Below are 11,403 nucleotides of genomic sequence, written 5' to 3' on the forward strand. Positions count from 1 at the left end.
CCCACCTCTAAGCAAAAGTAAGTTTACTAGGCATCTCGGGCCGTACATTCCCCGGTCCCACTATGGGAGGCCTATGTAAACTTAATTGACTAAGACTCGGTTGCCAGGTTAGGGAAATGCTGAGGCAATAGCCCGAGTCATTGGGGTATGGATAACATTTGAACAATGGTACAGGGTTCATCACAGCATCCAGCCCATTGGAGCTCTGTCCACAAGTGTTGTCATACTTTTACCAAGACAACTGGTGGAAGTCCTCTCCACAACAGGTTATGAACACTCCAATAAATTGCCTTAAGTCTGTTAAAAGACTATAGTAAAATCTGGAAAAGTCATGCTAAGTTGAGGCTTGTTCACAGCAAGTAAAAATCCAAAACCCTGATGCTGCAAGCTATCTATTGTTTCTGAAGACGAGGAGATACCCCATCAGTATATCTGCTATCCATAGGAATTTCAAGCTGACTCCTAAGTATGCGTTTCCTGAGTATCAACCAGTTTCCTGAGATGTTCCCACCAGATAACCCCTTGTCAATAGAAAAGACAATTTGATTTACACTATCGAGAATGCTTCAAAGAAGCTGAACTGAGGGTATAAAAATCTGTAAAAGAAGCAGCAGTGTGTGTACTGACACCACCCGCTTTCTTCTGGAGAGGCTGAAGGAGGCAGATCATCTCCCTTCAAGGATCCTGCCGAGAACTTTAACCTGTCAGCTTTGCAACCTGAGTGCCTTGGACTGGTGGGATCCCAGCTCTCTCTCTCTCTCTCGTCTCCTCTCTCTCTAAGCATAGAGTTCTGAACCTGAACTGTATTAGTTAATCTTGAGCTAAATTTCCCCAAATACTTAGTGAAACCAGGGTAATACTGTAACTGTTTGTGTTTGTTTTTCCTTTGCATGTCTATTACTACTAGTGTCATTACATATTTCATCTACTTAGCAATAAATAACTTTTATAGTCAAACTGGTGGTAATTGGGTATATTTTTCCTTCTTTACTTCTCTTTCCCCACTTGCTCTGCAGCAATGCTCCTTTTACCTAAGCTAAAGATCCCTGTGTAGCCCCAAAATACTGTGGGGTCTGCTCATCAAGAGGCTAAAAGATTGGGACGTGCTGAGTTTGAAACACATAAGGGGATCAGCTTGTACAGGCTGATTGACCCAGTTTGGCTCAGACGTGCCCTAATGAACTGAATGCTGGCCCATGAGGGTGTCATCTGGACACCCAGCCGGATTCAGAGGTATTCTGTTTAACTGTGTGCTTGTGTCTGACTGTAGTTATTGTTGCTCTGATGAACTGATTCTTGGCATATGAGGGTGTCAGCCTGTCCATGCTGATCAACCCGGCCAGGTCAGGCGTGTCATGTTAATCTGTGTGTGTTTGTGTGTATGACTGATTTGGGGACTGGAGGAACCCAGCCCCACTGAACTGAGTCCTGCAAGATAGCTCCATTGGGGGTGAGGGCTTGCAGAAGGGAGAGATACAGCTCCGTATAGAAACACAAGTAACACAAGCAGCACATTGATAGAATTACCAAGACCCTAGCCCTAATAAATGAGCACACCCCAAAGTAGCGGGCAAATCCGGTAACACCTTGTCTAGGAATGACTTGCATAACCCACTGACAAACTATGCCACCTCCCCCTCCAATGACTGGGTCCACTCAGAGGATAATGGTTATTTTTTAAAGCTCATCTGTAACAGGGATCTACACTGGTGATCAAAGGGACTGGAATTTAAATTTTCCTGAGGACTGATTCAGGAAAATTGGAGAGAGAAGGTCTTGACAGCACATGAGATACAAGTGAGAGTACTGGCTTATTTATTTACTCCACAGGTTGAAGATGCATTCTTAAACGCAAGATTTATAGATAAAAATCACCTTAACTAGTCAATATTGTTCTATGAGCAACAAAACCCAGATGTTCCACAGTCTGGTCATTTGTTACTCACTAAAGGTTGAGAAGAATGCCCTGAATATCCAGGTTCTACAATACATGCACCAATCCTTATAAATATACAACACAAGTTCTCCTTTAACATTGTTTCAGATGGTAAACTGGTAACCACTATGGGTAGTCTGTAACACGTCCCTGGCACATCAAGGGACAGATCTCTTCAAGCACATTCTGCCCACTTCTGCTCACACAAGCCAGTGCCAGAAATATAGCAGCGAAGCTGCTGCAGAGGGATCTCACATTGCTGCTCTACAGATTGCCTGACAGTGGCTACATAAGATGCCCCACAGCAGCTTCACTGCTGCTTTTCCAGATTTGGTACATGCAGAAGGGAAGAGACGAGTAAGGCACCCTCCTGGATGTACCTCCCCAAGTATACCAGGGATACACTGCTGATATACTCTACAAACAAAAGTCCTTGCACAGCTTTTTTTTAGCTAATCATGAACCAGATTTTCTTCCCTTATGCTAAAAATAACCACTGAATGCCACCAGTGCACATTTGAGAGGACAACAGATTCTTCTGCCAATTTGTATTCTTAATGTTGCCTAGCTCTTAAGGCATATTTATATTCTACTCCTCAATGAAAGCAGAAAATCTGCAGTACCCCATACTACACTTTCTTTGGGGCATATCTGCTTGCCTAATCAATCCAAAGCATTTGCTATCAGTTGTTTTTTTAATGTTTGGGTTTCTATTCATACAGAAAAGAACACTGCTATTTTATCATACACTACTATAAAATAGTTTAGAACAAAACTTCTGTATTTAAGACTTCAGCACAAGGGAGAGAGATTAAAATTTTTTATAACAAAAAAGGAGAGAAAATACCTACTTTGCTGAACTCCTCCAGCTGAGCTGTACTACAGAGTCAGCATTTGTCTCGTTATCACATCTGAATAGGTGTTAACTATTTAAATAATATATGCAAGAAGTTTGGAAAGAACCACTGTGACAATCCAATGTGACCTAAGGAACACAGGCCACAGATTTTATCTGAACACTTGTAAGGAGACAAGACCAGGTCATATTGGTATATGACTATTTTACACATTTTATGCAATTTTGTTGAGAGTTTTGTTTAGTATTTTTTTTACTTGAAGACATGAAACTGCACTAGCAGCTAAGCAAAGATTTTCAAGAGTTTTGGTCCTTGTGGTCCCTCAGGTTTGAAAATTTTGACTCCTTAAATACTCAAGAAAGCTAAATAAAAAAATATTATTATTTCAAATGAATTCATATAATTTGGGAGGATACCAATTTTAGGGCTTTTTTAATGGTGGCCATGTTGTGCCCAACAAAATGAGGCCCTTATCTTGACCTCTGAGAGCTAAAATATAGGGCTGTGCAAAGTTTCAGTCCCCGATTCGATTCGGCAGAGATTTGGCCCTATTCGGTGTTCGAATCTCCAAATCGGAATCAAATCAGGAGATTCTTTAATCTCTCCGAATTGAATTGGAACCCTCTGAATAGATTCAGAGAGATTCGGAAAGATTCAGAGATTCAGACATAGACACAGCTTTAAACGTTTCTTCTACATACCTCAAGGTAGCAGGCGGCTTATGAATGCTGGGATGCTGGGGCAGCTGGAGCATCCCACAGGAGCACAGGGGACTCCCCAGCGTGCTCGGCAGCAGACCCGGGAAGTGGGCCAGAAGCACTTCAAATCCACTTCCAGGTCTGCTAGGGAGCACGCTGGGGGGCCTCCCCACACCCCATCAGCTCGGTGACTGGTGCTTCCTGGGTCTGGGGAGCACCTGGGGTCCCCCCACAGCTGATCGCCAAGCTGGGAGGGTGCGGGGGGGGGGGCGAATCCCCCAGCATGCTCCCTGGTGGACCCAGAAGTGGTCTGGAAGTACTTCCAGTCCACTTCCAGGTTCACTGCCAAGCACGTGGGACCCCCCATGCTCCTGTGGGATGCTCCATCTGCCCCAGCATCGCAGCAATTATCAGCCCCCTGCTACATTTAAAGCTGTGTCTATGCTGATTCAGAGAATCAGCGATTCAGCCATCGAATCTTCAGATTCGGATTTGGCCAAATCAATTAATCGAATCACTGTACCTGATTTGGGCTGAATCCAAATTGAATACACCCTGTTTCGCACATCCCTGCTAAAATAATCCAAGCACATAAGTGGGAAAGGAATCAAGTTCAGGATGGGGTCAACTGTCTGCTGTAGAACTAAATTTAGCACTAAATAAAAATTCTGCTTTGTTAGGTTTGATAATAAAGTCTGCTTATCCAAAGAAAAATTTCCTGCCACAACTGAAGGTAATCAGATCAATTGTTTGTAAATGGAGAACATCTATGAAGTGGTGTTCACCAGGGCTAGAAAATTTTTTTTCATCAAAAGCTTTGTTTTTGTTCCCTGAAAAACAGAGAATGGGAGACAAATAAAATTAACTGAATTTGCCTATTCTCTTCAGTAGAGCTGCCAGAGGACCCTGCTCTCCCTGCTCTTGCCCGTGCATACTGTTACACCAAAGTCTGCAGGCACTAGAGAAAATAGAGGCCTGTTGGAGATATGGTAGCCACTTATCCAAGGGCGACATACCAGAATCTCTGAATGCTGCAAAGCTCCAATGCTTACATAAAAAAGAAAGTCAGTATGGCAATAACCTCTCATGCTTACTGGCAGAGGTATGCACCTACAAAGCACATCATACAATGAATATCCTCTGATGCATACGTTTAATACCATGTATGCAAAGATGAGAGAAGGCAGTCTGGCATTTGCAAGGAGCAAAGCTGAGATACTGTAGTTAAAAGTGCATTTCCATACTTTTAAAGGCTTGGCTTTCTTCTAAATTCATCTTTAATTTTATACTATCTACATGTCTTTTTTTAAACTCAAACCACAAGTCGAGTTATAGTGAGTGAGGTTCTGTTCCACAATCATTGCAATTCAATCTTATAAATTTATAGATGGAAGGATTAGCAGCTAAGCTGCTACTCTTTACTCTGAGTCTCAACTAAATCATCTGCTCTTGGGGAAAATCTATTTCCAAAGGCTGGCTTTAAACTCATTTTGGCTAGTAATTAAAGTAGATAGTTACTTTATATGGAATCTGTCTAAAAAGCTGTGTTGTTCAATTATGATATTAATCTCCATTCTGTGCAAAACCTAATAATGTACAGCAGTGCTTAAGTGGAGCCTTAAAAAAAAAAAGACAAAGCTAAATTAAAATATAGCATGTTCTTATGATTTGTGCATAATATTCTGCTATATTAGGCCTGGAAAGAGAATAGAAGAGAATAAATTAAATAGAGAAAACATGAAAGAATTCGTGGCACATATGATTTCTTTTGTACGGAAAATAATTAAGATACCAGATGTAAATGGTACAGTGTTTATAATTTTTTACGACTGCCTAGAGAAGCAAAATATGTGCCCGGTCATTCTTTTCCAAGATACTGCAATGAACAGATGCCCTCTGCAACCACCATCTAGCTGAACCACCCTGATTTTAATATTCCCTCCAGCCTCCCATTATGCCATAATGCTGGCATTGCTGAGCTATTCAAGACCCCAAACATCAACTTGCTCTACACAAAACGCTAGCACTTACATGGAGTACCACTGATTTTAGTGGTGGTGTACGTGGAACAAATCCCCGTGCCAGCCAATAACTAAATTTTATTTACAGTGTTGCAGACACATCTGCTAGTATACATTTGAATTTTGGTCTGTTCAAGTCATTATCTACCACAAGATCAAAGTTCACCTCGATCATCAAGGATCTGGTTCTAAGCTCCTTGAAATCAATGGCAAAATTCAGAGCACAAACAGACTCACTGACTCCATGCATTGTCCTCCAATGCTTCCCAGCAACAAGAAAATCAGATTTCTTTAACCAATGCCATGTTCAGGTGCCTTGCTGAGGAGAGGAGGAGAACCAGAACAGCTTGTAAGCTTAGTAACAAAATGTACAAGCTTTTGCCAATGACTTGAACACCCCGGCAAAATCTAGATATGACTAGTCAGCGATACAGTGAAGAGAAGAATTGAACTGATCTCTCCCTGTCAGGTAATCACAGCACAACCACAACCTCTTCAATGGGTAGGCACTATTGTTGGCACCCCCAATAACTGCATGTGTTTGGAAGCTCAGCCCTGTGAGTGGGTTGGGATTGAGGCACTGCCTGGCTAGTGGAGGTGAAGGTCGCACTACTACTGCTTGGACAATAGCTGTTCTGTGAACGAAGAATTTCACTCTCTGGGGTGGTCAGCCTGGGTTCCTCACTATTTTTATTTATTTAGTAAGAGGCAACTAGTTTTATAAAAGGAAGGTATTTTAAATATGAAAATTAATAAGAATAGCAAGTAATTTAAAAAAAATTAAAACTGTTCTTTTGTTGTTTGACCAACAACAATAAATACCAGATGCATACTTCATCTCGGTTATAGCATGAACCAAACAATGAAATAGTTTTTTAGAACAGCCTTTACTGAGGTTTACAAATAACTGCTTTACCAAGGCTATAAAAAAGCCCCAAGGTATTTGTCACTAACAGCCTCTCTCTCAGGATCTATTTGTGCATCAGTATTTTAAGTGCATTTCACAGCTAAGTTTCCCACAGATCACTAGGCCACTTACAACTACAGTAATAGGTAATAAGCCCATTCTGGTGCTCATATTTTTGTCTCTATGCACCACTCCATTATTTGTCGGTCCTATAGCATACACTGACTAAAAGTCAACTAAGCATTAAAGAATCTTGCTCTTTCTTCAGTAGAACAATAAGGTTGTTTATTCTTCTATCCCATTCTTGACCCCCTGTTAATCTGGACAAGATATTGATGGCAACTTAACTGTCAGTTCAAGAACCAGGATATGTTCATGTGCATCATGAATTTACAGAACATACATGCCCTTCTCAGGACTCATCAAGGCAGAGCACGTGAATATTTACCAGGTAACTACTCAGTGACTGTTTACCTTGGCAGAATCCTTTAAGTTACAAAGACTTTCCTAAAAATAAAACCAATTTCAGAGGAATAACTAAGAAGAACAATTACAGGGGCCTGAGAGGAAAAAGCCATGACCATGGTGGAATCAATAACGCACTCACAGAACAAAGGGTGGCAAAGTGCACACTAGAGGCAGAGACTGAAAACAGAAGCAATAAGAGGAACTCTAAGCTAGCAGAAATGCCCTACCAAGTTATGCTGCTCACAGAGCAATCGTGAAAGCCATAACGGTCTTATGGCTTTTGTTTAAACCTTGGTTAGAATATCTTGCCTATTTTCGTGAAAGAGGTAAGTGCTCCAAAAACTGGAGGATGGGACTGTAAGAAAAAGTAGGAGGAATAACACTCAACACAAGTGGATCCAGGCTTCTGTAAGGCAGTTTAAAATGTACAAAGCTCTAGGGCAGCACTAGTGTGCCGGGGAACACATGTATCAGCTGCTCATGCAGAAGGGTCTCAAAGCTGTGATCTCCAGATTCCTACATGCCTCTTAAAGCCTGCTGCCTGTCTTTCATTTGAAAGACTATCGGAAAATCTTCATCTCTCACACATGCAATGTTCATTTCAAATCTCTGGCAGGGTTTTTTAAAAGGTCTTGGGAGATCCATATGCTGAGGGGATGCCTTCACCTCAGACCACCTTTTTCCAGTTCCCTAACAGGAATGTACATAGGACAGCAAGCAAACACATCCTTGACATAATGACATAGATGGAGCAGGTCACAACTAGGATGATAACTCTACTCTCTGGTTTTGGCAATATGCTTCACGCTACCGGAGGCATATATGCAGCAATCTCAGCTCCAGGTAAAAGGTGAAAAGAAAGGAGTAGAACAATATCAGAGCACAGATAAGATGACCAGGGAAATACTTTTTTGCACAGGGGTATCTACTAGCCACGTGCATAGGAAACAAACAATGAATGCTACAATAACTTTAAACTAATAGAAATAATGCAACAACTGCATCAGTGGTTTAGGTACCCACATGCTTTTCTCAGACCTCTTCAGAGTTAAAATTGTTTATATCATTTTGCAAACATATTCAGCAGTTTTCCATTACCTGCATAAGTGTGGTTCTAGAAGTATCCCTAGACAACCAAAATCCTAGTTATCAATAGTAAACATTTTGACTGTAGCACCCAAAGATTGCAGCTGATGATACAGGCTCATAGGAAGCCAAAAAAAACCCCTACCCTACACAAATTAAGGGTATGTTAAGAGTATCAGATACAAGAGCAAAGAGATCAGGGTAGTAACACATAAGGAAAACACATGTCCATTTATTTTCTAATTTTTCCAGATGCCAGAGAGCGAAAGAGAGGAAATGGAGAAGTTTACAACTATCCCAGCTTTCTCAACACCGCTTTAACTTTATCCACTGAGTACAACCACCAGGACTCTTCTTTCATTTAGGTTGCTCAGTGATCACTGTGTTTAAGGATCTGATTTTGAAATGTGCCTTGTTCCACGTTTTCAGAAAGCTGCCAATGCACCTGCCACATGCCTGCAGAGTGAAAAGCAAACAGGCACATCTGACCACCCATACCCTTAACATTATTTTGATCTGCATGCCGTGTCACTTGCTACAGAATAACACCACGCTCTGGTGGAAGAATAGCTGATTTTAGTGCAAGGATGAACATAGAAAAATTCTGTGCTTTGCTGAACAATTATTTTAAGTAATTCTAAAAATTCAAGGATGTAACAAAACACAAATACAGGGATGACGACTGTTAGCTACCAATTTAAGGAAAACATCCAGCCTTTGTTAGTCAAGCTTCACTACCTCCTGTAGAAAGATAAAACATCAGACTAGCTTAACCCAGTTGAATTAATACAACCTATTATTGCTGACATAGTTATGCTGTTTTATATTGACTAGCTTATGCCTACATTTACCAAAATAAGCTACATCAGCATAAGCAACTTTTTACTGACGTAGCTACATGTGTATTGTGTCAATTTATATTAATGGAGAATCTGATCCAGGATTCTTCCCAAGCTTACCATCACCATTTCTGTATCACCTTTTACCGGAGGATGACAAGTATCTAACAAACATACTCTCAAAACATCCCTGCTATGTAATCATAGCCATTTTACATACAGAACTAAGAGAAATATCAAGAGGTCTGGCAATTTGCTTATCCATAACAGCAAATTCGGGAACTAAAGCATAATTTACAGCTTCTACCTTGCAATCTCCTGCTTCAGAGTGTATACCATCTCCATTTGCTTTGACAACTAAACACAAACTAGTATGCCAAAATAAAACCAGGGGTCTGACAAACACAGCCATTCCAAGTTAAGTGCACTTAACTTACTCTGAGTAAGATATAATCATGAAAACAGGGGAAAAGAAAGGTTTAGTGGCTGCTGACAGTCTTTTGAGGGGATTTAGGTCAGGGGGTCAACATTAATAGTGTTATAAAGGCTTTCAGTATTGTATTTGCATTAACCTCTCAACCTGTCTTAACATCATTTTGCTCTTTGAAACTGTCACAGCCTCTAGTCTACACAGATCTCTTGCTGACTTCCTCTCCCACACAACTCCAGACCAAACCAGACCACAAGGTAAAGTAAATCCAGGTGTTGGGGGGACCCCATGAATCCCTTAACTACCTTGTAGGAAAAAGACAATATCTTCCATTATTAAGTAGCCTCAATCTCATTTTGTAAAATAAACAGCATAGGTGTTCACAGGCTGCTGCTCAGTAAATGAGATCTTGTATTTAAGGTGCAATTCCATACACAACTAGGACCACTCAACTTGGATGGAAAAGGGTGTAAGAAGCCTCTTCTCATCCCAATACAAAAGATTTCCAATGTAGCACTCAAAGAAGCAGTGCAATGTGGGCTTTTACCTGTGAGTGCATATGAACTTAATGGGGGGTGTCTGCTGGATGTGGCCAGCCCTGCCCCCATTTAGCATATAAAGTGCCATATGTTGCATGTCCTTGCCAAGGGCACAAGCTGCTCATTTTCACAAGAACATCAACACGTGTCCCTCTGCGTGCACCTCCACTCCACAGAACCTAGATACGGTCTCAGGATCTGGGGGAAGTAGACATACCAGCCAGCATCCTCCTGCCTCCCCCTCACTGGCTTTCAATATAACATTGCAGAGACCATGAGCTCTTTGGAACAGGAACTCACAAACACTTCCCAAATGTTCCAATGCTCCTGTTAACTTCTGCATCCAAAATAGTGAATCACAAAGTGTAGGCTGTAGTAAAACACTGGATCTCACAGCATCTAAGGTTCCCTGACACGCTGTGTTCCTTGTTGCCGTCTCACTTCTGGCTTGCGTGTGACATCTGGGCATTGACAGGTTGCAAGGTACGGCAGGCACAAAGATGACTGTCATCAGAACATGTCAAAGAAGCAACAATAGGAAAAACAACCTCATTTAGCTGTCACAGATGACCTCAGGGCATTTAGAGTGACAAAATACCTAAAAAGATCAGTTTGCCTATCCATCCAAGGCAAAGTATCTCTCCAAGTCCTGGGGGTGCATCAGCTAAGGAATATCTCAGATATTTCACTCCGACTACATTTGATCACAGTCTGAGAATATTCTGGGGAACCGCTTGGCAAGGAAGAATGTCTTATATTCAAAAGCTCGTCTAAGTCTATCCAGACTACATATCTGGTGCAATAAACGATACCATCCCGAGAAATCCTTACACGTCACATTTCTGGACTACCACATGATTTATCTATCTGCACGGTCTCACCACTCTCCAGCTGCCTTTGAAGCAGGGCAGTGGGGTGACAGCGCTGTTGCACACGCCCTCACTGCCCCCCTGCGAGGTGCCGCGGGGCTTTTCCCCGCCAGCTTCCCAGCCGTGGCCAGCCTCTTCAGGGGGCATAGCACCCTGGGGAGACCAGAGCAAGTCTGCCCTGCAGCCCCAGGCCGGTGCATCCTTCACTGAGGTGACCCGCTCGTCCGTCCCCGGCAGACTGAGGCGGCGGGAAGCAGCAGGGGGGAGGCGGTGAGACCCGGGGGCCTCCTGTAGCACCAGGTCCTGGGAGAAGCGGATCGGGGGCTTTAGGGGAGTTTTGAGGCGAAACCCGGCAAAAGGGAAGCGAGTCCTGGCCCGGCCCGAAAGGCCCCCGGGGCAGCGGGGCGGGAGCGGCCCCTTGTCTACCTTGCAGGGGAAGCGGGATTACAGCGGGCAGCCCGGGGCTCTGCCCTGCGAGGTGGCCGGGCTGGGTGCTCGCTCCCCGCAGCGACCCACGGCCTCCGCCGCCCACTCACCGCGGGCGCAGGGCTGGGGGCGGGGAAGGGTCTCACCTTCTTGCTGTCGGGGGCGGCGGCGGCGGCGGGCGCGCGGGGCTCCCCAGTGAGGGAGGACGAGCGGCCCTGCCCGACGTGCTCCTGCTGCGGGGACATCGCTGCCATCCAGTCCTTTCCCCGCCCCCGTCCGGGGCTCACGAGCACATCGTGCTCGTTCGCGGCTGCCCGCACCACGGGC

At 43.4% G+C, this 11,403-nt stretch overlaps 1 protein-coding gene across 3 annotated transcripts in view; it reads right to left on the reverse strand.

Annotated features, from left to right (window-relative positions):
- Window positions 1-11,395, reverse strand: part of ARHGAP20 (Rho GTPase activating protein 20) — a 100,361-nt gene extending 88,966 nt beyond the window's left edge. For all 3 annotated transcript variants that reach the window (XM_019525316.1, XM_019525317.1, XM_019525315.1), the window contains exon 1: window positions 11,223-11,395. In XM_019525316.1, the coding sequence (XP_019380861.1) occupies window positions 11,223-11,330 (108 nt within the window). In that variant the 5' untranslated portion in view covers window positions 11,331-11,395. The remainder of the gene's footprint in view (window positions 1-11,222) is intronic.
- Between the last annotated feature and the right edge of the window lie 8 nt (window positions 11,396-11,403).

The sequence above is a fragment of the Gavialis gangeticus genome, unplaced genomic scaffold, assembly GCF_001723915.1.
Source record: "Gavialis gangeticus isolate Ggan-Ray unplaced genomic scaffold, GavGan_comp1, whole genome shotgun sequence".
Lineage (NCBI taxonomy): Eukaryota > Metazoa > Chordata > Crocodylia > Gavialidae > Gavialis > Gavialis gangeticus.